Source organism: Haliotis asinina, chromosome 1 (genome assembly GCF_037392515.1).
Source record: "Haliotis asinina isolate JCU_RB_2024 chromosome 1, JCU_Hal_asi_v2, whole genome shotgun sequence".
Lineage (NCBI taxonomy): Eukaryota > Metazoa > Mollusca > Gastropoda > Lepetellida > Haliotidae > Haliotis > Haliotis asinina.
The window spans coordinates 52044115-52071974 of record NC_090280.1 but is presented as its reverse complement, the minus strand read 5'-3'; the positions used below and the strand labels follow the sequence as shown (position 1 = coordinate 52071974).

Sequence of the window (27860 nt, the reverse complement as noted above, 5' to 3'; positions counted from 1 at the left end):
ATCAAAACCCTGTGGATTGGTGCCCACTTTACCAAATGTATTACCATCTATGTTTGAAATATTTACATGTTTAACAATAACGTCAGTTACAAAATTTATTGTTGTGGGTACGACGGCAGGGGTAGGTGAGAGACAGTGTCAAAAAGTTGTACCAATCTCTGATTGTGCTGTAATCTTTTCGCAAGTGTGATTTTTGTCATCATTCTAAATGTTTGAATCGGATCTTCACATATGTACATGTGTGATGAAATAGAATAGTCCGGATTTTAAATTTGTGCATTTGTCCAATCAAAAGCATTGTTACAAAACAGCACTTACGCCCTCTGTACTCTGGTCGCTGTACTCTGTAAACTGTAAACATGTGCTAGTTACTCAGACCAGTTCAGATCTCTGTGAGAAATCAGTCAGATTTATATACAAAATGTGTGAAGTGACGAAAAGCAACTTAGAAAATTATCTACCTCTTATAGAAAAATCTGCAAAGCAAGCAGATTTCATTGGTATGTGATTCCTGCACTATGTAGGTGTTTTCCTGACAAAACAGCACATGAAATATACAGTCCCTGTTACACAAACAGAAAATATAAATCAAAGCAATAAATCTGGGAAAGAGTTCCGCCTGTACCCCTCTCATTTTACATAGAATATTTCCACCTTCCCCTATGTAATATTCCAACACTGAAATAAGTTCATTGATTGTTTTTTGTTTTTTTTTATATACCTGTTCTAGTTTATTGAATGTATATTTAAGTTTAAGCATGCATGTCAGTTTGTAATTTTGGCTTTTGATTGGGGTGGGGTGTACGGGCGGAACTATTAACCAAATGGGAATAAACTTATGTTTACACGGTTACTCAAGCAATAAGGAATTACAGTCGAACCCCGTTTACCCGGACCCCACATATCCGGAAACCCTGCCTTCCGGACGATTTTTATGTGAAGCGAAACTGATGTTCATTAATTGTACTTGCTTAACCGGACCCCGCGCTTCCGGACCCGGACGACGAATTTTCAAACCATTCCCATACATTTCCATTGAAGGAGAGATCTGTGCAATGTGCATGTGTATGTGTAAAAGACATTTTTTATATGTAAATGTCCTTGCCAGGAACCGTTATGACTTAGGCAATGGCAATATATTAGACAGGTTCATTATTACAAAATCATTGGTCATTGCAATGATTTTATGATTCTGCAATAGTTAAGGTGATATCTAACTAAACTCACTTACATCCGCCACCTGCTGGATGAAATAAAAAGTACTCTGTACTCATGGTCATATAAAATAGAAGGTACTTAAAATCATGCTTAAAATATAAGACACTATACTCATGGCGAAAACATATACATGGCCTTATACTTATGATTAAGATGGAAGGTACAAGGCTTATGGTTAGAATATATGGCACTATACTCATGGTTAAAAAATATAAGGCAAAACTGTATCATGATTAAATATACTGAACCACAAAAGAAACATCACCCTACATATAATTTTGCCAGATAGGTTTCATGTTAATTTTAATTATTTTGTCACTATATGTGTGCAGCAAAACCTGGTTCGTAGCCAGTGTTCAAGAAAATTTGGTTTCAGATTTTGTATTTGATACAAAAACATCTCGTCAAAACGCAGTTACTGAAGTAATGATGGGAAGAGGTTTTTGTATGTGTTTCATGAAAATGACAATGCACGAGCATCCCAAGGTATCATTCCTTATAAGAAGAGCAACTGACCATGCAACGAATCATTCACCATTTGACAGTAGCGACATGTCATGATTATCAGTGGAACAGAGACCAAGCTTTAGGAAGACTGAATGCTGGCCAGACTGCAAGACATGTTACAAATCAATTTTCTGTTAATGTTCAAACAATATTCCACCTGCTGCAACCAGTCCAAGCTACTGGAAGCATTGTGGTATTGTTGAGGCAAAATCGGCAGATGGTCCATCAACACGTGCAAAATCGTTTAGCTAGCTCAACAGAAAGTGCATGGACAACCACTGGCAGAGACCAATCAGTGCAGACACAGTGCAGAGGCATCTGAGGCAGAGAAGCGTCAGATGTCACAGGCCTTACCGGGGTCCGATCCTCACTCTTCAACATCGATGTGCTCATCTCCATTGGGTCACACATCATCAGAATTGGTGTCACTGAGAGTGGCGGACTGCAGTCTTCTCCGACAAAAGCCAGCATTGCATCTTGACGGCTGATGGCAGAGTGAGAGCATGGCGAAGACGCGGGGAGCATTGTGCATATGATTCTGTCTTGGAAAGAGACGTGGGGAGGTCTGAGCATGATGGTGTGGGGTGCTATTGCTCTCAGTCACAAACTAGGCCCTATTGTGTTCCAGAATATCTGCCTGCTACATTGATCAACACGGGATACAAACTCTTCAATGGCCTCCACACTTAAACCTGATAGAACACTTGTGGGACAAGATTCATATGAAGCTCAATGATGTGCGACCAAGGCTGACAACTGAAGGTGAACTCTCTCAGGTGTATCACCAAGTCTAGGCACAAGTTCCTGTGACCTTCATCAACCATCTCATCCACTCTATGTACAGACGATGCAACGCTGTTGTCAAGAGGCCATGCATGTTGTTGACTTTCCAATCACACTTTCATGCCACCTGTCATCATTTTGACTTGCAATAAAAAAATTGTCTGAAATTTGTCTTGAAGTATTGATGATCAGACACATTGATTCTTAAATCTTTCCGACAATTATTATGTTCTTTACATGTGTTTGAATTAAACTGATTACCAATTTTAAAAAGGGAGTGACTTTTTTTTGGTGGTTCAGTGTATAAGGCATTTTACTCATAAGACACTATAATCTTGGTTAAAATAAAAGGCATAATACTCATGGTTAAAATACAAGGGATTATAATTATTAAGATATAACACACTATACTTAAGAAAATATCTTACCATGTCAATATATGAAACTTAAAGGCTTGTAAGAAATGACAGCTGTGACATGCACTTGCTAGTATTAGTATGTGATCATTTATGTCTTCTTCTTCAGCTATAGACACAGAATTCACAGGCTTGACAGTGAATGACAGCCTGAAATACAGGTATGTAAACATTTCATGATCAGAACTTGAACACAAGTGACAGGAATGATCAGGACAAGCAAACTGATGATAAAAAATGTTTCAGATGTCTCTTTCTGTTTTTCCCTCATCTTCCATCACTGAATCTGTACAAGTCTCCTTTGTCTATGATCTTTAGTGGACAGTTTACCCTTGGATGAATTCCTAGCTTCTGTTTGTTCATTGTCAATGGTTTCCCTTGTTTGGAGCCCACCATTGTTAGGTTACCACTGATGCTGATTCACTTATCTAGACAGACAGACCATATAGTATATTTATGTGTCATGTGAATGTACATGTAAAAAGTGGCAGTGATGAAACAACATAGAAAAATACAAACACCTGGCCAGATGGACAGTGAGACACACTAGGTAATATTGGAATAAAATATGTAAAAGGTAAGATTAAATCATAAAAGGAGTATAGCTATCTGCTTTTTAGTCTTTCATGCACCTTATGAAGGAGTAGGAAGGTATACCAAAGGCTTCATTTCCCTCAAAATAAAGAAGTTGACATTCAGTGTGTTTACATTCCCTTTTGCTGAAAAATTGCTGATATAATTTTTAATTTAAAATAAATCTTACATTAACCATTTGTTGCCATGCAATTACATGCCTCATGTGCATTACACCTTTGACTGCTTATCAACCCTGCTTGCATGACCAAGTTCTGGATTAGTTTGTAAGTAATCCTTATGAGTGTGCCTTACAAACACTAGTTTTTGTTTGTGTTTTGATGTGTTGAATATACATGTAGCCATAACCTAAATACATAACTTTCCAATAACTGTTAACAGATAAGTTTCAGTGAAGGGTGAACAATGTATATCGTTTCACTGTTGCTTGATTCCTTACAGTTTATTAAGTGTTTTTAATGGCTCTAATAAGCTCTCCCTTTTGGCAACAATTTTGGAATTACTTGTAATGATAATAATAAGGGCATTTGTAATGTGCTGAATTCTACATCAAGAAGGGGCATGCTCAAAGTGCTGCAATCTTATTATTATTACCCAGGATAACCCAAGATAACTGTCAGAGGCTAGAAAGATTAATAGTCACTTGACTTATGCCTCTGGGTACCCATTTTCTGTTCGGTGAACAGTGGCCATTTTGAAAAAAATCACTTGCCTAAGGTGATACCACATGTCTCATGTGCTTCATTATGGGGCAGAGCTGAAATCCTCTCAGGAGTCAAGCTGCCAAACACAGTCACCCATCCAAGGACTGTCCGTGTCCAAAGTTGCTTAACGTCACCTGATAGTGACTTGAGCTTGCTGCACAGGGCCACAGACAAGCTTTTTTGTAGTGCAAAGTTATAATTCTTATGAATAATTCAGTAGTTGAATTTCATTTCTGGATGATCTTAGTGCATGGCTGTTTCAGCTTGTTTGAATGTTTCAGCTTGTTTGAATGTTTCAGCTTGTTTGACAGTGGTGAAGACAGATACAAGAAATTAAGATGTAGCATCTCCCAGTTCAGTGTGTGTCAGATAGGTAAGTACACAATACCTATAGAGACAAGGATAGACATGGTGCCTTATATACCTTCTGATTTTACACACCTGTCTCTTAAAAAGCGCCCCCTTCATTGTCATAGTTATTGCTTGCTCTTATCATTACAGCGTGAATCTACTAGAATAACACTTATTTTTTTAATATATATTTTTGATTGTAACAAATACACCCAGTTAGATTTAAAAGGAGTCCAGAGGAAACCAGAGATTCAGAACCTGGGGAAATCTAGACTCGCTTCATATATGGCTTAAGCATTGCACTGAGGGCTGGCTTCATGGAAAACAAAATGGTTAAGGGACTGTGAGACAGGCTATGGATCTACTTGTGGGTAAATTGTAGGTACAACTCACGCCTCCATAATATTCTGCAAAAGTCTGATGCTCATTTGGCACCAGCCTCGCCACATGCTACAGCACATTGTATGTTATGAAAACTCAAGGAAATACTTTTACACCCCTCGTCCCCGAATCCCGTACTTTCACTGGTAACTGGACCAATAAACCAAAGCTTGAATAAGTGCACTACAGTGGAATACACAAGAAAGTTTGTTTCTGGTGTGCCTCTACAGCAGGGTGTGGAATCTATCATGAATAGATGACATCCTTACATTGTCAGCTTGCTGAAGGGGTTAACCTCTTGTCATGAGGACAGGGCATCTGACCTTAGATTAGAATGCCAGTGGGACTTGGCAATTTTATTCCACCACATCTACATGTGCAAACTGGCATCTGATTGATTCAAAATTTGTTAACATATATTTGCACAGTCCTAGGTACAAGTGCAACTAGATTCATCACTGTAGTGATGTCCTAGGTACAAGTGCAACTAGATTCATCACTGTAGTGATGTCCTAGGTACAAGTGCAACTAGATTCATCACTGTAGTGATGTCCTAGGTACAAGTGCAACTAGATTCATCACTGTAGTGATGTCCTAGGTACAAGTGCAACTAGATTCATCACTGTAGTGATGTCCTAGGTACAAGTGCAACTAGATTCATCACTGTAGTGATGCATCTGGAACTGAATTAATGATGATGATGATGATGTCAAAACAACACTCCTGCCCATGTACTGATTCATAGAAAAGGCAGAATTGATTGTCAAAAAGTAATTGATTTTCAAACAGAAACCAGTTGACAGCTAAAACATAGAAAACAATTAAGTATTGCAACACGTGACATAGCATGACTCGATGATCGTGATATTTATCAGTGCACAAGGTGGGCGTATCATGATATGTAATGTTGTGTGATCTAGTTGTAACATGTTTGTATCATGTTGTATGCATCTGTTTTCATGTTGCAGGTGTGTCAGCCTTTGTGAAGCAGGACACAGAGAATAGGTGAGAATGTCAGGCAGTGATAGTTCATGTAAGTTGTTACAGGGGCACATGAGGTAGCAGGGGAACACAGGGTACAAGTGGTCACAGGGCGCACATGGTACCAGGGTATACATGGTATCAGGGGACACATGGTATCAGGGGCACAAGGTATCAGGGTGTACAGGGTATAAGGGGACACAGGATATCATGGGACACAGGGTATCAGGGGGCACATGGTGTAAGGGGCACAGGATATCAGGGGATACAGGGTATAAGGGGGCACAAGGTACCATGGACACATGGTATCAGGGGACAGGAGGTATCAGGGAACACAGGGTACCAGGTTTCACAGGGTATCAGGTAAAATTGTATCAGGGGCACAGGGTACCAGGGGGCAAAGGGTACCAAGGAACACAGGGTATCAGTGGACACAGGGTATATTGGGTAATGCATGGTATTGTTGGACACAGGGTATCAGCATACACAAGTTACCAGGGGACACTGTGGTACTTGGAACACAGGGTACACAGAGTACCTGGGAATATCACCTGGCATCTAATCTTTCGAACTTGAATATGATCACTCTCTGCATGTAAGTATTTATGGGAAATGCCATTGAGTTGTTGAAGATATTTCATATACCACGCATTTTTAATTTGTACTTAAAAGGTAGTAAAAAATTTGTGTTGTGTGTTGGTAAATACTAAATTTCTAAAGTTTCTTAAGAACTGTTGCTATTTTGCTAAACTGTTTTATAATGTTGAGATGTGAATGGCTCACATGGCCAGTAGCTGCATTCGTTGGGACCTGATGCAATCATCTGTGGACGAGTTGTCTCCATGTTGCTAGATAGATAGCCCAATAATGTGACACTGATTACACTGAAATTAATGTGTCATGTTTTGTTCCTGCTAGGTACTCTGTTCGCACTTTTAACTTCCACCTGTTTCCTCGCTCCTTTGGGCCTCATGACCCTCGCATCCTGATCCAAGTAAGACCATTTACCAGTGTGCACAGAGTAGCTGCACCTTCATGGTGCTTTCCATTCTGTTCATGGTGCAGAACCTATACACATTCTATATCTCTGCAACCACATCTGTGATGCTGACATGATATTGCCAGCATCTGCCTTTTGGGCATGATTCTATCAATATTATCTGTGCTTTAAATGTATTTAAACTATTGTAAAATCCTTAATATGAATCACTTGCGAAGGTGTGGGTCAGAATTAGTCTTCACGCAACCAATCCTTGTGGCTCTTGAACATCAGAGATAGAATTGGTCTTCAGCAGCCCATGCTTGTCGTAAGAGGTGACTAACGGGATCAGGAGTTCGGGCCGCTGACTTGGTTGACACATGTCATTCTATACATCTTAGCTACCATTGCTAAGTCATGCTTTCTGTTTTCAGACATCATCTGTTGAATTTTTATGCCGTTACAACTTTGACTTTCAAGAGGTGAGTGTTACTGCTTTCCATGTGTACATGTGTGTCATGTCACATTGGTCATACATAGAGATGGTGTATCTGTCATATCACATTGGTCATACATAGAGATGGTGTATCTGTCATGTCACATTGGTCATACATAGAGATGGTGCCTGTGTCATGTCACATTGGTCATATATAGAGATGGTGTATCTGTCATGTCACATTGGTCATACATAGAGATGGTGTATCTGTCATATCACATTGGTCATACATAGAGATGGTGTATCTGTCATATCACATTGGTCATACATAGAGATGGTGTATCTGTCATGTCACATTGGTCATACATAGAGATGGTGCCTGTGTCATGTCACATTGGTCATATATAGAGATGGTGTATCTGTCATGTCACATTGGTCATACATAGAGATGGTGTATCTGTCATATCACATTGGTCATACATAGAGATGGTGTATCTGTCATATCACATTGGTCATATATAGAGATGGTGTATCTGTCATATCACATTGGTCATACATAGAGATGGTGTATCTGTCATATCACATTGGACATATATAGAGATGGTGTATCTGTCATGTCACATTGGTCATACATAGAGATGGTGTATCTGTCATATCACATTGGTCATACATAGAGATGGTGTATCTGTCATATCACATTGGTCATAGATAGAGATGGTATATATGTCATATCACAGTGGTCATACATAGAGATGGCGTATATGTCATATCACACTGGTCATACATAGAGATATCATATCACACTAGTCATACATAGAGATGGTGTATATGTCATATCACACTGGTCATACATAGAGATGGTGCCTGTGTCATATCACATTGGTCATACATAGAGATTGTGTATCTGTCATATCACAGTGGTAATTCATAGAGATGGTGTATATGTCATATCACAGTGGTGATTCATAGAGATGGTGTATATGTCATATCATAGTGGTCATGTATAGAGATATCATATCACACTAGTCATACGTAGAGATGGTGTATCTGTCATCACAGTGGTGATTCATAGAGATGGTGTATATGTCATATCACACTAGTCATACTTAAAGATGGTTTATGTGTCATATCACACTAGTCATACACAGAGAGGGTGTATTTGTAATGTCACACTGGTCATATTCAAGGTTCTGTAGTATTTTGTCCGCCACCACCGCCACCACCACCACCACCACCATTGTGTTGTGTATTTCCCCTGGCTCATGTACAAAGTTTTATAGTGTTGTGTGTTTTCCCAGCTGTTGTTCAAGGTTGTATAATGTTGTATGTTTCCCCCAGCTCATGTAAGTGGTTTTATTGTGTTGTGTATTTCCCCCAGCTCATGTACAGAGTTGTATATCGATGTGTGTTTTCCCAGCTGTTGTTCAAGGTTGTATAATGTTGTATATTTCCTCCAGCTGATGTAAGTGGTTGTATCGTGTTGTTTGTTTCCCTCAGCTGATGTACAAGGGTATATCATTCCTGAATGGCCCCCAGGAGGACATGATCAGAGAACATCTCAACACAAAGTTGCTGTTCCAGGGGCTCAATAGGTATGTATCGTCATCATACTCCGCTGGACTCGGGGAGTCATAACTTACGAGTTATGCTTAGGATAAAACACGACTCCAAGGTTATAGTTGGGAAAGTAAACCTGAGACTGGAGGCTGGAGAGAAAGGGCGTAGCTTACTTTCCCAACCATAACAGAGGAGGTATGCTTTATTTATAATGTAAACCATCAAATATGGATAAGTAGATGATCACGTGATGAGCATAACAAAACCCGGTAACTGAAGTGCTAGTAAAATAGATTTATTGATAATTACTATAAATAACCCTGACATCTTTGTTGGCTTGGGGGCTGTGAGGTAGAGCATCCGACTTGAAAACAGATAGGTGCAGTTCCATTCTGCCCTAGTAAACATTTGTACTTTAGAATTGATCTTTGGCGATAATTTTCATTGATTTCAAACACTCCCATAACATTTGAATGTTGAAGTTAATGTGGAATTAGGAAAAAATTAAAACCAGGTAAGAGGTTCTACCTTCAAAAAGTAAAACTAGGAAACAGGTCTTACTGACAAAAAATATAACCAGGGAGCAAACAAAAGCCTCAAATGTGGTTATTCTGGGAAAAGAAGACATGCCTGTTGCAATTTTATGTGTTTCACTGAACAGTAATTCAGTAATCTCTTAGTTACCTTTGCTTGATGAGCAGGGTGATTTTATGATGATGTGTTATTTATATAAAGCACATATCCACACAACTAGCACATGATCAAGGCACTTAAGTATGCCCTTGATGTCTTTTTTTTCTGGCAGTCTCTTTAACCAACTCAACTCCTGAGGGAGTATTCAGCTCTTGCAGTCTGGTAGGTGCAACAAGTTATCTCACAGCCTTGTCCTCACAAGGTACTAATTTGCAGTGTGGTGAACTAAGACACATAGCCACAGTATTTTGTCCAGTGATACTGCACGTTACCATACCCATAACTAAGTGTCTGCATGTGTTTGTGTGTCCACCATCGGATAAGTGCACAGTGTTGTGTACTGTACTCTAGGAATTGCGATAACACTGAAAGTACCTGCAAGTAATGTTAGCTCCAATGTTTTTTGTCACAGGTGGGGATTGATCTCGGCACCTTTCACTTACTATGGCGGGTGCCTTAGACAGGTCACCCACCTTGCTTCTCCCATCCCGCCCCCAGGGTGTGGATTCATCCCACAGATAACATCCTTACTTTGTCAGCTTGCTCACGAGGTTTAACTCTTAGTAATGTGAACAAGGCAACTTTCGACAGGAAGGTCGGTGGTTCAAATCCCAGCATGGGACTAGAGTATCTTATGACTGCTACATTGGCTATACTCATGCTATAGGTTAACCACTTTGGTGCTGAAAAAAAATAGAATATAGTCAGGGCAAAATAAAACTGACATTTGGGATATTGGTGAGGCACACAGCACAATGTGGCACGTTAGACAGCAAAGCCACCTGTGTCAGTGTCCACATTTGCTAAAATGAACTCTCAAGAAAGGTGAAGGACTCTGACAAACCCAAGACTACAATCAGCTCCAGTCTGTAATCTTGTAAAGTGAGCAGTGGTACATATCTGTAATTTGTTCTTATTTTTACTAATATACCTTCCCGTAACAATAACCTCATGTGACTTTGCTTATCCAGGGAAGTGGATGAAAAAGTTATACAACAACTGTGTTCACACGTGGCAGAGAAGTTTGTCACAGCAAAGGAGGGAGACACATTTATGGTCAACAGAACTGAAGGTGAGCAGGGAGGACTTATTGTTTAGAAATTGACAAACGTTTGGATGATTATTCATTAGAAATTGATATGTACTGTTATGTAAGGAGGGAGTAAGACATAATTGTTTAGAAACTGAAGTGGATGAGAGATGAGAGATGAGGGGTCATTGTTTCTTAATCAGCCTGAGAAGGGAGATCTAATTGTTTAGAAACTGATGTAATTAGGGTCATTGTTTAGAAACTGAAGTGGATGAGAGATGAGGGGTCATTGTTTCTTAATCAGCCTGAGAAGGGAGATCTAATTGTTTAGAAACTGATGTAATTAGGGTCATTGTTTAGAAACTGAAGTGGATGAGAGATGAAGGGTCATTGTTTCTTAATCAGCCTGAGAAGGGAGATCTAATTGTTTAGAAACTGATGTAATTTGGGTCATTGTTTAGAAACTGAAGTGGATGAGAGATGAGAGATGAGGGGTCATTGTTTCTTAATCAGCCTGAGAAGGGAGATCTAATTGTTTAGAAACTGATGTAATTTGGGATGAGGGATCATTGTTTAGAAACTGAAGTGGATGAGAGATGAGGGGTCATTGTTTCTTAATCAGCCTGAGAAGGGAGATCTAATTGTTTAGAAACTGATGTAATTTGGGATGAGGGATCATTGTTTAGAAACTGAAGTGGATGAGAGATGAGGGGTCATTGTTTCTTAATCAGCCTGAGAAGGGAGATCTAATTGTTTAGAAACTGATGTAATTTGGGATGAGGGATCATTGTTTGGAAACTGAAGTGGATGAGAGATGAGGGGTCATTGTTTCTTAATCAGCCTGAGAAGGGAGATCTAATTGTTTAGAAACTGATGTAATTTGGGATGAGGGATCATTGTTTAGAAACTGAAGTGGATGAGAGATGAGAGATGAGGGGTCATTGTTTCTTAATCAGCCTGAGAAGGGAGATCTAGTTGTTTAGAAACTGATGTAATTTGGGATGAGGGATCATTGTTTAGAAACTGAAGTGGATGAGAGATGAGAGATGAGGGGTCATTGTTTCTTAATCAGCCTGAGAAGGGAGATCTAATTGTTTAGAAACTGATGTAATTTGGGTCATTGTTTAGAAACTGAAGTGGATGAGAGATGAGGGGTCATTGTTTCTTAATCAGCCTGAGAAGGGAGATCTAGTTGTTTAGAAACTGATGTAATTTGGGATGAGGGATCATTGTTTAGAAACTGAAGTGGATGAGAGATGAGGGGTCATTGTTTCTTAATCAGCCTGAGAAGGGAGATCTAATTGTTTAGAAACTGATGTAATTTGGGATGAGGGATCATTGTTTAGAAACTGAAGTGGATGAGAGATGAGGGGTCATTGTTTCTTAATCAGCCTGAGAAGGGAGATCTAGTTGTTTAGAAACTGATGTAATTTGGGATGAGGGATCATTGTTTAGAAACTGAAGTGGATGAGAGATGAGGGGTCATTGTTTCTTAATCAGCCTGAGAAGGGAGATCTAATTGTTTAGAAACTGATGTAATTTGGGATGAGGGATCATTGTTTAGAGAAACTGAAGTGGATGAGAGATGAGAGATGAGGGGTCATTGTTTCTTAATCAGCCTGAGAAGGGAGATCTAATTGTTTAGAAACTGATGTAATTTGGGATGAGGGATCATTGTTTAGAAACTGAAGTGGATGAGAGATGAGAGATGAGGGGTCATTGTTTCTTAATCAGCCTGAGAAGGGAGATCTAATTGTTTAGAAAAAGAGGGACTCTGTGTTCTTCTCGATGAGGGATCATTGTTTCTTAATCAGCCTGAGAAGGGAGATGTTATTGTTTAAAAAACAGAGGGACTCTGTGTTCTTCTCGATATTATAATTATTTTACAGACTGCCGCCATATAACTGAAATGCTGAGATTTACTTAAAACTAAGCTGACTCTTTTGAGTTTAGAATGTGCAAATATCACCAATCTCATTGAACATATATGAGTTCAGAATAACAGGAAGTGCAGTCCTTTGCCACGAGCGAATTGATGGGAGTGACTTTCCCAATGCAGCATGAAAATGTGGGCATTTTCCATACATGGCATGACATTTTCATAATTTGTTGAATATAACTTGTATTTGTTTTAACATAGGTAAAGCAATAGTTCATGTTGTAAAATGTATCCTCCGTAAACCTGCAATACCAGGATCTTAAGACTCGTTTGTTTTGAGAAGCATTTTTGGAGTTGCGAGCAAGTACTAGACATACTGTTCATACTGAAACCAGCCATAAACTTATGTTTGAACCATGTTTTGTCACTTAAGCTGAACAAGACAGGCCCACTGTGTTTTTTTTTACAGAGATCCAGACAATCAGTGATTATGTTCTACACAACGAGATCCGAAACCGCTTCCCATCAGTGTGGACGTCCACCGACCACCTTGGTAATGTATGTACCATGTTATGACTTGTCCATATTGAAACACAGAGGAAAACCATGAAATTGGTATGCACTGAAGTAAAGTCTGTAATCAGTAAACAATGATTCATATCTGAAAACTCTAGCACTCTTTCTTTAAATCTGGGTTAGTCTTTTTGGCTGACAGGAATGTTTTTTCTGGCAGCTATACCAAACCACACTAGATAGGAAACAAGGAAAAAAAGACCTTGAAATGCCTCTTGTAAGTTTTACATGTCAGCCAGCCTCCTAAAATATGCACTGTTGTTACTCTTTTCATCTGAGGTAGCCAACTTGTTTACAAGGGCAGATAACTCTCCTTCCTGCGAAAACCATTCTTAGAAGTTGTCCTCTTTGGTGACTGTTGTCCAGCTACAGCCATGCTGTTATGTGATAATGTTTTATCTGTAGTTCAATCATCTGCAGCTACTGACAGTTACTACAAATATATTATTTGCAGTTTCTATAGCAGCAAAAGCTTTTCCAGTGTATGAAGACTGAAGTGTAGTGGTGGATAAATTGGGCTTGTGCCTCTAAATGTTATGAGGAGATAAACTCACACGCAAAAGAAACGCAAGTTTGACATGTAGCATCACTGTATTTCTTTTTCAACAGTTAAGTATACAAATACGAGTGGAGTCAGATGTACAGAAATTTGAGCAAACACAGTTCATTGGTATCCATACTCAATAAGGTCTTTACAATTTATGTCAGCAATTGCATTTTCCGATTTCGATCATTGTGCCCACCATTAGCATTGATCACTGCCACACATCTCCTGTACATAGAGTTGATCAGACGATTTGTGAAGGCCCTTGGGATCATTCAGCACACTTCCAGTACAGCTGTATGCAGGTCATCAGCAGTTGCAGGCGCTGGTTGCACTTGGTGGAGACGCCTCTGAATCTCATCCCACAAGTGCTCGATGGGGTTAAGGTCAGGGCTAAGGGCCGGCCATTGCATGACGTTTATGTTGTGCTGTTGAAGAAAGGCCATGGTAAGTCTTGCAACATGCGGACGAGCATTATCTTGCTGGAAAATGTGATTCCGATGTCGGGCAAAAAATGGAGCAACATGAGGTCTGATGACTTGGTCAATGTAACGCTGTGCTGTGATGCTGCGTCCTCGACCTTGACCCACATTCTGGAAGCACATTGGTCCAAGCCTAGCATTAAGTCCAATTCCGGCCCAAATCATGACACTAGGACCACCCCATGCATCCCTTTCCAACACGTTTCGGTCAGCAAAACGCTCTCATTGATGTCTCCAAACCCTGACCCGTCCATCTGCATGTGACACACAAAAGCGACTCTCATCAGAGAAGATGACACGTCTCCACTCACGCTGACGCCAATTTTGATGACCCTGTGCCCATTGAAGTCGTGCTTGTCTATGGTGTGGTCGGAGTATTGGACGACATGCTGGTCGGCGACATCGTAGGTTGGTGGCGCGCAGCCGTCGGATAACGGTGTCACGGCTGATACGTCGGTTATGTGTCCCGACAGTATCCCGAGCAGTTTGGCTTGCTGTTAAGAAAAGATCACGCTGGTGTTGCCGTGTCATGAGACGATCTTGCCTAGGGGTCGTGACCCTTGGTCGGCCGCTTCGTTGACGGTCATTGGTTGACTGTGTTGTGTTATAGCGATGCTGGAGACGGTAGATTGTCGTTATGTTGACGTTAAAGTGCCGAGCAATGTGTTGGACAGACTCTCCAGCGTGTAAATGTCCGATAGCCTGATTCCTCTCATGTTGGTTTAGTCGCGGCATTGTTGAACAATGAAGGATATGCCAAAGTTCTTGGCGGTTTTTATACCCACTACGGGTAGTGAAAAATCGTGCATATTCAATTCCACGTGGGAAGTTTGCATCATGTCCACATCTTCATTTGAGTGGTGCATTTTGGCGATTCGTTTTCGTCTTGTTGTGATCACATTGATCTTATAAAATGATACAGAAAATGTTCCAAGCATCGCCAAGCATCACTATGTACCGAAGGTATTATGAAATTAGGGGTCCAAATTTGGTTCTTCAGTTCAGATAGAAACTTGCGTTTCTTTTGCATGTGAGTATAGTAATGTAGGTGATGTTGTAACTGGTGGTGGGGGTGTTGATGGAGAAGTTGTCTAATGTCACATGGTCTTATTCCTGTGTCAAGTGTTCGAAGACTGTACAGTTGTTGATGTAGCAGTTTGTAGTGGAGGTGTAGATGTATGAGAACTGGCATGCAGGTCAACTGGTCATTTGTAAGTGTCCAGTACTTGAAGACAGTGGTGATGTTGATGTAGCAGTTTGTGGTGGAGGTGTAGATGTATGAGAACTGGCATGCAGGTCAACTGGTCATTTGTAAGTGTCCAGTACTTGAAGACAGTGGTGATGTTGATGTAGCAGTTTGTGGTGGAGGTGTAGATGTATGAGAACTGGCATGCAGGTCAACTGGTCATTTGTAAGTGTCCAGTACTTGAAGACAGTGGTGATGTTGATGTTACAGTTTGTGGTGGAGGTGGTGACGTCAGAGAGGCGACGCCAACTGGAAGAGGACCGTCAGGAGAGTCAAGACCAGCAGCAGTAGGTGGTGTGGTCACACTCCCTGATGTTCATGTACATGTTGGGGCAGTGGGGTGGTCGAGCAGTTCTAATGTTTGTTCATCAAAGACCCAGGTTTGATTCCCCACATTTCTGGTGTATCCCTCTGACATTGCTGGGATGTTGCTGGGATGTTGCTAAAAGCGGCTTAAAAACTCACTAAAACACACACACGCACCCACACACCACAAGTAATTGTTGGATATTTCCATATTATTACATAGTGTAAGTATCTGGAATTTCTCCCCATATTAAAATTTGGATGGGATATTTTGTATTTCAACGGGTAAAAATTCCCAATTGCTGCCCAAAGTGATCTCTGCAATCAAAGACTTAGTGTTTGATTTTGCAGTTTGACATGAGTATGGCTCATTTGCTCACTCACTTATGCATGTCACTGCCGAGCTGGCTTGAACAATGGTAGACAGCACACAAGATTTGTCTTTGTAGTATGATATATTAGGCATAAAAATTGTGTTTAAGATGTCTTTTGTGTGATTAATGCATTTTTATGCTATTTTTGGTATGACATAACACAAGTGTAGTAATCTTGTGTTACCAGAATTGGGATTCACAGACTGAACCCATGTGGGGAATCAAAACAAGGTCATCAGCATTGCACGGGAATGCTTCAACAACTAACCATTCACCCGTCATGTCATTTTTCTGGAGATTAATTTTGTTCATTTTCATGTATTGTGGTTAAATGAAACCTTTGTTTCAGATTGTTAAACTCCCTTCTTGGATTTACCAGAGTCTTCAGGATCTTGACTGAATGCAAAAAGGTAAATCATGAAAAACATGGAATTGGTTAATGCAGATTAAAAATACTAGAAAAGTATAATTTTGACCGAGAATATTGTACTTTCTGTGCCTTATATTGCCCCTTAACTACCTGTGTACAGTAACAAATGATTGGGCAGAGTTATCTCCCTTAGATGTCCCAGGATGTCTTGGTCATTGGTTTGTATCCTAGCCCTTTTTGTGAGTAAGTTTAGTTGCATGTCAGCACATTCGGGTATCATTCTTGTAGATCAATAACAATAGTGTCACCTTCCATCCATTCAAATTGTCATAGCAGGCCATGAGTGAACTTTTGTTGAAAGTAGTGTTGTCCTCCCTCACTCAGTCTGACCTTCTATTTGCAGCCTCTGATAGGACACAACATGTTGATGGACCTGATGTTCATGTATGACAAGTTCTTCCAGCCCTTACCATGTGAGTGTGTAACTGCAATGTAACAATGCAGAGATTGTCAAAACCAAGAACACTTCTCAGACAAATTAGGAAAGAAATTTTCTTTGTTCATAATTGGGATTTTTTTATGGTTCATATTTTCCTAAATTCAGAGGTAATTTGACATTCAAATCAATGTAATGTTCGATTGCAATATTCTGAAATAGAGCATTAAAGCCTCTTCTCCTGTTTTGGCCCCTGTAATCAGAGTACTACATGTCACCTGCATGTACAGTGTGTGAAGCACCTTTATGGTGTCCCCTGCTGTGTTATCACTCGCTTGCTCACTGACTGACTGACTGACTGACTGACTCAATCACTTACTTGCTCACTCACTGTTAGTATAGCAGCATGAATGGAGATGCTTATTGCCACCTGCACATCTTACTGACATCTGCTGCAGGCTCTGAGTATTTGCCTCTTAGGTTGTGGGAAAGATGTTGGATATTTCAATGCATCAGCAGAAACATTCAGTGAAACATTGTACATTTCAGGCAAATATCAAGATTTCAAGAACAGCTTACATCAGCTGTTTCCTATCATCTATGACACTAAACATATGGCCTTCTCTTTGAGAAAGGTAAGAGAGGTCATCCTCTGTTTTTGTGTGTTTTCACAGCTCTCCAACATGCATCGAACAAGTTAACCAACCTCATCAACCTGTTAGGTAACCAGCTGTTGCTATTAGAATGGGTTGCTGAACACCTGGATATTGGTCCATCCATAAGACTGAAGAGTGTGTGACGGTTCTTTTTGCATGGGCGTTTGGTTTACGCTCCACTCAGCAAAACTCCAGCTACATGGAGCCTTTTTTGTTTGCATTAACAGAATATTGCTAAACATGGCATAAAACCACACCAACCCACTCATTCTGTATATTAACTTGTCACTGCCAGTATGATGTGAGCAGTGTTTGGCTGTACTGAGTGAGAGGTTGAGTATTGTTTGGCTCCCTGGTGAGATACAACACACTGTGTGGTCAGATCAGAACGGTGCCTAACACATTGTACTGATCTTAAGAGTAGAACCCAGTATCTTCAGTGCAATGATTCAACACTATAACCACTGCACTATCCAGGGGACTATGCTTACTAGTTCCATGTGACAACACTGATACAGTTGTGACCTCTTGTAAGCTTTCGAGGACGTTTGTATTGTTTGTTGTTTAACACTGCGCTCTGCAGTATTCCAACTATAAGATGGTGCTGTGTAAATGAGCAAGTCTGGGCCAGACAGTCCAGTGATCAACAACATGAGCATCGATTTATGCAACTGAGATATGATGATATGTGTCAACTGAGTCCGACCACCCAATGCTGTCAGTTGCCTCTTACAACAAGCATGGGCTGCTGAAGATCAATACTGGCCGCAATCTTCACAGACTGCAGGTTACAGGGAAGCGGTTAGCATTATTGAACTTCTGTTTGTTTCAGGAATTGGAAGACAAAACATTAGTGGAGTCAACATCCCTCCAACGCCTGTACTCATCATTAGACAGGTAAAACATACTCTACTCATCATTAGACAGGTAAAACATACTCTACTCATCATTAGACAGGTAAAACATACTCTACTCATCATTAGACAGGTAAAACATACTCTACTCATCATTAGACAGGTAAAACATACTCTACTCATCATTAGACAGGTAAAACATACTCTACTCATCATTAGACAGGTAAAACATACTCTACTCATCATTAGACAGGTAAAACATGCTATATATATGTAGTTAGTATGGTGTGGAATGTGTAGTAATATGTTACCGATCTGATTGAGTGAATACCAGTGTGATTAATTTGATAATTGATGTGACCTATTTGGTGATCATTATGATTCATTTGGTGATCAACATGACTGATTTGGTGACCAGTGGAATTGATTTAATGACTTATGTGATCAGTTTTGTGTCTTGGTGGTGTAATATGTTCCTGATGTAGTAGCTGAGTAGCAGCTTACTGCTTTGTAACATGTCTTATAATGATTGCACACTGTCATTTAGAAAGTGGACAGATGTAACTTATGTTATATTTGGGATTACACTTTCTTAGTAAAGTACAGATTCTCCTACCATCCAGGATTCGAACCCACACCCTCAGAGGCAGGCACTTAGTTGCCAGCCCACAAAGTGAGCCTCTTAACCTGATCAGCCACTGCAACTTCCACTTGTCCATTATATGTTCTATGTTGATTGAGATGACACTCTTGATCAGTTAATGGATTACAGACAATGGACAGTGTCTGAACTTGTTTCTCTGTAATGTATGTGTTTGTTTCCAAAAGCACCCAGGGCAAGCAAAAGGTTCTCTTCTCTCCTGAGATACAACATGGTGCTGGATATGATCGATATCGTAAGTGGACTTGCTGTTTAGCTGAGGCAACATCCATACTACGTTAACTGTGCCAAACACACTCCATACTACTGTCTGAGGTCAGACACCTGCAGTGCTTACGCTCCATACTACTGTCTGAGGTCAGACACCTGCTCTGCTTACACTCCATACCACTCTGAGGTCAGACACCTGCAGTGCTTACGCTCCATACTACTGAGTTCAGACACCTGCAGTGCTTATGCTCCATACCACTGTCTGAGGTCAGACACCTGCAGTTCTTATCCTTCATACCACTGTCTGAGTTCAGACACCTGCAGTGCTTACGCTCCATACTACTGTCTGAGGTCAGACACCTGCAGTGCTTATGCTCCATACCACTGTTTGAGGTCAAACACCTGCAGTGCTTACACCCCATATCACTGTCTGAGGTCAGACATGTACAGTGCTTACATTGCATGCTCTTTGTTTGAGGTAGACTGACAGGGAATGGGATATTGCCACAATGGAAATTGTTCCAGAAGTACAGACAATAGAATGCATTCTGTTTCTGTCAACTGATGTGTGATGTTCTATTTGCAGGAGGACAGTTTGTACCCCACGAAGCAGGGTTTGATGCATACCAGTGTGGATATGGTGAGTTGGACATAGATCGGTATTAACTCACCTTGTCCAATGTGAATATGGTGAGTTGGAAATAGATTAGTATTAGGGTACTTTGTCCAGTGCGGATATGGTGAGTTGGACAAAGATCGGTATTAGCTCACCTTGTCCAATGTGAATATGGTGAGTTGGACATAGATCAGTATCAGTTCACTTTGCCCAGTGTGGATATGGTGAGTTGGACATAGATTAGTATTAGCTCACCTTGTCCAATGTGAATATGGTGAGTTGGTCATGGATCGGTATTAGCTCACCTTGTCCAGTGTGGATATGGTGAGTTGGACATAGATCGGTATCAGTTCACTTTGCCCAGTGCGGATATGGTGAGTTTGACATAGATTAGTATTAGCTCACCTTGTCCAGTGTGAATATGGTGAGCTGGTCATGGATCGGTATTAGTTCACCTTGTCCAATGTGGATATGGTGAGTTGGACATAGATCGGTATTAGCTCACCTTGTACAATATGAATATGGTGAGTTGGAAATAGATTAGTATTAGGGCACTTTGTCCAGTGCGGATATGGTGAGTTGGACATAGATTAGTATTAGCTCACCTTGTCCAATGTGAATATGGTGAGCTGGTCATGGATCTGTATTAGCTCACCTTGTCCAATGTGAATATGGTGAGTTGGACATAGATCAATAGATCAGTGTTACTTCACTTTGCCCAGTGTGGATATGGTGAGTTTGACATTCATTAGTATTAGCTCACCTTGTCCAATGTGAATATGGTGAGTTGGTCATGGATCAGTGTAAGCTCACCTTGTGAAATATGGATATGGTGAGTTGGACATAGATAAGATCATGGTGAGTTGAGCATTACTGCATTTCTTAGCTCACCTTGACCTATGTGGAAAATTGTAAAGAGAAGAGTGTTAGATGGTTTGCCTAACCAAGACTTGATTACTTTATGCACATCATTCATTAATTTGAAATAAAGGTGTGATAGCTTAGTGATTTAAGTGTTTGCTTGTCACACTGAAGACCTGGGTTCGATTGTCCATATGGGTTAAATCTGTGAAGCACATTCAAATGTCCCTGGCTTGTTGTTGTTGGAATATGACACAAAACTATGCTCATGCAGGGGTTCAAAAATATGTTGAAGAGCCACTTGGCACAGGGCAAGTGACTTCAAGAAAGTAACTTGTCCTGACTAATTTCCCACTTGCCCTGATTTTATGACACAATGCGTGATGTTAATGTTTAGTGGACTATTTATCGAAGAGTGATAATTTCACTCTCTACTACCTCTACTTTATAATTATTGTCATGCTTGCCATAAAAGGCGACTCAGCTTGTCGTAAGAGGCGACTAACGGGATCGGGTGGTCAGGCTCGCTGACTTGGTTGACGCGTGTCATCGGTTCCCAATTGTGCAGATTGATGCTCATGTTGTTGATCACTGGATTGTCTGGTCCAGACTCGATTATTTACAGACCGCCGCCATATAGCTGTAATATTGCTGAGTGCGGCGTAAAACTAAACTCACTCACTCACTCACTCACTCATTATAATTATTGTAAACTTTAATAGCTTCATTATGAGCAGATATTAAATTAATTCCAAGATTATTTGCAATTTCAAACCATAAGTGGAAATTATCTAGTAGTCCATGGACAAGTAAGATTCCATTATTTGATTGCCCGAAATGAAAACTGACTTGTCCTGGGCGTCGGGTGATGGGATTTTTTAACCCCTGTCATGCACTACTCCACAGTGAACTGTTACCAAAGGTGTGTGCTGATATGAGTGCTCAAAATTAACGTTGATGCTTACGCTCAAAGCCGACTGAAAGTGCAAATGTTGGCTGATAGTGTCTCTATGTTTTGTTGTTGTTTCAGTGTTTCTGAGATTGGCACACATTATAACTCTGAAAGATGTCAGGTGAGATGGCAAGCTAGTTTGAAATGGATATCTACTTGTAAATCCATACCTTGATGAATATAGGCATTATTTAAAGGTTTCTTTTGTAAAGTGTATGTATATGTTCTGTTATGTATACATTCAGTTGACCTTGTTAAGATTGCAGAGAATGGCAGGAGGATCATCAAGATCAGATCATGAGTAGCCAACTAATCGATCAAGTACCTTCATTACTCTTATTGGAGCAGTGGGGTAGCCTAGTGGTTAAAGCATTTGCTCATCATGCCGAAGGTCTTGGTTCCATTCCCCACATTAGTACAGTTGGCCATGATATTGCTGGAATATTGCGAAAAGCAGTGTGAAGCCTAACTCACTCGCTTGCTCACTTATTACTTACCGTAACTGACACACTCAGCATCCTATGGACGTCTGGGATAGATAAGGTTCCCAGTAACTCATACATGTCAGGTGACATGGCTTATTGCAGTCTATTGAACTTTGATTGTGCAGAATGTCCACTGTATGTACAGGTCACATGAGACACTGCTGGAATATTGCTGAGTGTGGTAATTCACAAGAAGCCAAGCTACTCATCCAGTATATCGCCTTTTAACTACTGAGCAGGGACTGGTTTAAGAGACTCATATTATCAATCACTGGTTTGTATGATCCAGACAACTAACAGGTCATATAGATGGAATACCCTGGACTGAATATAGTGTTAAACAACAAAGATCAGTGTTGGGAAGAATGGCACATCTGTCATAAGCGTCAAAAAACTTGTGCCTGAATGAGACATCTAAATTATCTTTGACTGCTGTAAGTTTTAAAAGTCTTGTTTGTTTTCTGTTACTGACTATTATAAGAAGCTTGAGTGTATGTATTAATCACAATTTGACCTACATTCATTCTTTAAAATTGGTGTCGGAGTGTAGATGCAGTTCAGTTTTATGCCACTTTTAGCAATATTCCAGCAATATCACTTCATAGTACCCATGTGCAGAATTGAACCTGGGTCTTCAATGAGATGAGGAGATGTTTTAACCACCAGGCTGTCCCACCACCAATCTGAATGAGATATGCATGAAATACTTGTACTTAATCATTGTATTTGTTTCTTTCTGTACGCAGATCTACTGAGGCAGAGCCATGTTCGTTCATGCAGTACATCCTGGCCTTGAAGGGTAACCTCAACAATGTCAACCTGATCCGAGCTGCTCAGCCACACATTGTTAGTTTATAACTTGGTAATGTAGAAAGAGTGAGCTTAATTTTACGCTGCTTTTAGCAATATTCCAGCAGCCACGGCAGAGAATCAAACCCAGGTCTTCAGTGTGACGAGCGACCGCTTTAACCATTAGGCTGCCCCATCGCCCTGGTGATATTGATGAACACACACAGATTTGCAATTGCTTGAGGCAGCCATTACGCTATGTCACCACCCCTGGTAATCTAGAAATCTTTAGCACTAAATTAGTAAGTGACATGACACAATGCTTAATAGCTCCCCCCAGTACATTACCTCTACTATATAACGTTATTTCCTTTACAGAAGCAAATTATGTATCATGTCTTGTTTGAGTGTGGTATGATGATTCCAGTACTGTTTATAGTACAACACTTGGGTTTATGTTATAGAGGCTGGACGCAGCTGATCCTCCGTCTAGGAACCCAGACTTGCTGTATGTCAAATCACGAAAGATTGGTCACAGCCTTAGTGCAGAGCAGGTGATAATTCAAGGAATAGATCTGTTGTAGATGTTCTATGTGTTGAAGCATTTTGTATTTTTCAGTCAAATAATTATTTCTTTAATCCATTAAAGTTTAACAAATTTTGAAGGAAATTTCAGAAGATCAAACACATTCATGGTTTTGCTACATTTCTCTGAATAATATTAAAGTGGTTGATTCTGTTCTGTATACACCATCAATCTTTGCACATCTGTACTTTTAGGAGTGAGTTACTTTAACAATTATTGTCCTTCCTCTATTTCAGCTGGCACAGTGGTTTTCACCCTATGGGTCTGTGGACGTGAGGTTGATGAGTGCACAGCGTGGGCTTGTTGCTGCGGGAAACTACAGATGGTGAGTATAGATTACACACCATGGGTGATTGCCACAGGACACTACAGATGGTGAGTAAAGATTACACAGCCTGGGTTTTTGCCACGGGAAACTACAGATGGTGAGGAAAGATCACACAGCATGGGTGGTTGCCATGAGAAACTACACATGGTGAGTAGAGATCATACAGCATGGGTGGTTGCCATGGGAAACTACAGATGGTGAGTAAAGATCACACAGCATGGGTGGTTGCGGGATGGTGAGTAAAAGTCACAGCATGGGTGGTTGCAGGATGGTGAGTAAAGATCACACAGCATGGGTGGTTGCCACGGAATATTGCAGATGGTGAGTAAAGATCACACTGCATGGGTGGTTACCACGGGAAACAACAGATGGGAGTAAAGATCACAGAATGAGTGGTTGCAGGATGGTGACCAAAGATCTCTCTGCATGGGTGGTTACCACAGGAAACTACAGATGCAATTGGTGAGAAAAGGTCACATTGTATGGGTGGTTGCCAGAAGAGTATTTACTGTGGACTAGTTGCCACTATCCTCCTTTCACTACTCTGCTGATTTTTATACTCCGGCTTACATATGTCCATGTTTCTCTTTTGCTGCTTTAAGGACAACAAACACAACCATATATGTTTCAGTGCTAAGGATATCCTGGAGAATTTCAAAAAGCATGACAAGATCAGAGTTTGTTACTACAGTGTGTGGAGACATTCTCCAGTAGTCAGAAGAGCATTGTGGTGAGTTCCTGCTGAGACGTCAATGAAACTTAGTCACAGGTGGTGAAGCAGTATACTAGAGAGCTAGGGAGGTTCTAAGCTTCTTCAAGAATATTCCAGCTTGATTTGTAATGTAATCAATCATAAGTTGTTATATTTGTTTCTGTGTTAAGTAATTTGGCAATCAGCTCTGTTCTAGAGGGGTAGTGGGCTGGTTCACATGTAATTAAAGCATTCACTCGTCACCATACACCCCGGGTATATGACAGATTGATCTGTAAAACAAGAAATAAAATTGGTCTGGCCTTATAGGTTGTGGCAAACTTAAGTTGCACTCCATAATAAGTGACTTAATAAACAGCAGCCTCTGACCTTTAAGCATCACAGTGTTTGGTCTACAAGACTCTACAAACATGTTGACTTGTGTATATGTTTACTATTGGGAACAGAGTCACATTACTTGCACTGATGCAGCTTCAACATAGCAAAGTCAGTACCTGTATTGGCAAGGCCCTGTCAACAGTGTGAGTGGTGACGGGGCAGCCAGGTGGTTAAAGTGTCAACTCATCATGCCTAACACCGCCCCACAAGGGTGCAGTGCAAGACACCCATTTCCGATATACCCTGCCATGATATTGCTGAAAAGTACATCAAACTAAACTCACTCTCTCACCCAGAGTATGTGGTCAGAGGCTGTGTTGTGTTGGAACCCAAAAGTGGGCCTATCTCATACACACTAAACATCATGCGAACAAGAAATATACTGAGGGAAACAATTAAGGGAACACCACAACAATGGCATAGTTCCTTTCTTCATTCTTGGATTTCTTCCCTCAGTGCTATTGAAAGCTGGTAACGAAACTGTATTATGTTATAGTAATTCTTGAATTTTCCTTTGTTACTCTTAGTATATAATGAACAGTAATTTTGTTGCAGGACTAGTGTTGTGGTGTCAGGGGGCATCTGCTTGTGGGTGCTGTACTCCAGCAGCAGGAAGACATGATGAAGGAACATCAATCACAAGGATGATAGTATTGCTGACACGGATGAGGCTGAGCACCCCTGCCCTGAATGGATTGCCTGTTGAATGATTCAATAGTTGTTTCATTGCAGGACTGCCTAATACTTCATCTCAAAACCCTGGGTTGATGCAATATTAAAGTGAAGTTTTTGGAAGTAACAGGTCATTATATGTATGTAAAGATTTTCTCTCAAAATATGAAAAGTAATGATTTGACACATTATTTGTGGAACCTATTTACATGTATTGGTATGGAGCAGAGCAACAGTAGAAGAAAATACAACAAAGTTTATGCCTTGAGAGGCTAGTCAGCTAACAACCTTAACCCAAAGGATCAAAGACAATGAAAGACTTGTGTGCAGCCCAGATTCAAATGTTATATAAATATCGAATTATCAAAATTAGTATTAAAGTTACTGACACAAGAGGCTGTTACATCTGTCTGCCAGGTGTAAAGGAAATGTTGGCAACTGTGAGCAAGTTTAAATTATGCATTGCATTTGTAAAATTAAGATGACTGGTGACATAAATTGAGGGTATAACTTGGAACACAGTACATTATTAGATTTTCTGGAAATCAGCTTGGAAAATAGCAAAGCTGTAGGCATTTGATTAATTGTTGTAGATTGATCGAATTCCCCAATAGGAATAGTCTTGAAATAATTTCGCTGGCATGAGATGCCCGTATGTGCAAAGGTGGATCAGCAATAAATAATATAGGATACAAAACAGAATTTCCTTCCTACATATATTAGTCAACAAACTGACGCGAGGCTGACTGTTTTACAGTGAAGGGTGATGGAGTGTGCGTGTTTATCTTTCTATATGCACATTACTGCAGTATTTACGTGTACAGAGAAACGAATATCCACAACAGACGATACGAAAAGCCAACATAATCTACGAAGAATGCAAACTAGTGATCCGGTGGTAGCAAAAATTGCCATGCGGTCAAATTGACAAATTCGCTGACAACGCTTTTCACCTTTTCTCAGTAAATATTTTTTGGCGGAATCACATCAGACTAAGAGATAATTCATGGGTCATGACTTGCACGATGGTGCATGCCTCCCCTCACATTCGCCTTTAATCATCACGTGTGATGCCATAAGCAACCTGGTTGTGGAGCCGCCATGACGCTATTCGGATTGAAAACTAATGGTCACCGACGCGTTCGTTTTGCCGCCTTAAGACAGTCAATGAATGCATGTCTCAGTTTAAAACCATCGTCATTACAGCTGAACATGGCATTTCAACAATCAGTTTAAGAAGGAGATGCATGCTTTGTGGATTAGGTGGGTGTATGCAGAGAACATGTGTACGTGTGCTCAGAGAGAGAGAGACAGACAAGGAGAAAGGACAGGAAATGATCCGACAACCGGCATTCACGTAATGTCGTTAAAGAGAGTTGTAAATAAAAACTAAAGCAACGCAAATATATAAAGTGAACAACTTAATCTATACGATGCGTATACAAGAAGTAGTAGTTACGCATTCTAAGAAAACATTATGTTTGATATTTGCCATTGAAGTGCCGGACTGTATTACGACAACTGGATTGAAACTGGTTTCGAAGCAAAAGTACGTGAACGCTTCCCCATCGGAAACCAACTCTGCCCGTGTTACACGTCGCACCTGCGGTGGAGCGCCGTTTCAAGCCGTTTTCCAATTTTTCAAGAAATTAAAGATACCTGTGTTCTATTTAAAGATATCAGTACTGTGTTTAGGACGTTAGATATTTGAATGTATCATTGTTGATTGACTGATTATTTCCAAACCATAATTACTGATATCTTAAAACGTTACCGAGATATTAAGAACATATTTCGTGATATCTCTAGATATATATCATTAAAACAATTACGACCATAGTGTAAAATTGTAGTAGAAATTAATTCAAGATATCTTCGAATAAATTTACGATTAATTTTCAATAAACTTGCATAATCCACAGACGCATTACTGATATCATTAATGTATGTATCTCCAATTCAAAGATATCTTCAATCACCTCATTCATAATTTTGAAGATATCCTTAAATCAGTTATTGACAGTAAGAGGAGAGAACGACAAAAACTAACTTGATCAGTTCGAGATATTATACACAGAGTGTGAATGAAATGACATATACATTTTTCGTAAGCATAGGCTCCTAGTGCATGGAAATATGACATGGAACTCATCCTCTATAGCGCCACTAGTACAATTAGAACTGGTCAAATCATTTTTAGATTCTGTAGAAATACCATGCCCTTGCTTGCATGTCATGTTCATACAGAAATCTTGAAGAT

At 40.2% G+C, this 27860-nt stretch overlaps 1 protein-coding gene across 1 annotated transcript; it reads left to right on the top strand.

Annotated features, from left to right (window-relative positions):
• Window positions 1–255: 255 nt before the first annotated feature.
• Window positions 256–26297, top strand: LOC137280367 (pre-piRNA 3'-exonuclease trimmer-like). Its single transcript, XM_067811879.1, has 22 exons — window positions 256–500; window positions 3034–3085; window positions 4522–4595; window positions 5923–5959; window positions 6854–6929; window positions 7349–7396; window positions 8848–8942; window positions 10572–10672; window positions 12979–13067; window positions 15565–15641; window positions 16384–16444; window positions 16808–16877; window positions 17390–17475; window positions 18329–18393; window positions 19179–19246; window positions 19808–19861; window positions 21729–21771; window positions 22882–22981; window positions 23389–23478; window positions 23747–23835; window positions 24470–24568; window positions 25484–26297. Exons 1-22 carry the CDS (start codon window positions 422–424, stop codon window positions 25548–25550), a joined length of 1620 nt encoding a protein of 539 aa, XP_067667980.1. The 5' UTR covers window positions 256–421; the 3' UTR covers window positions 25551–26297.
• The last annotated feature ends 1563 nt before the right edge of the window (window positions 26298–27860 follow it).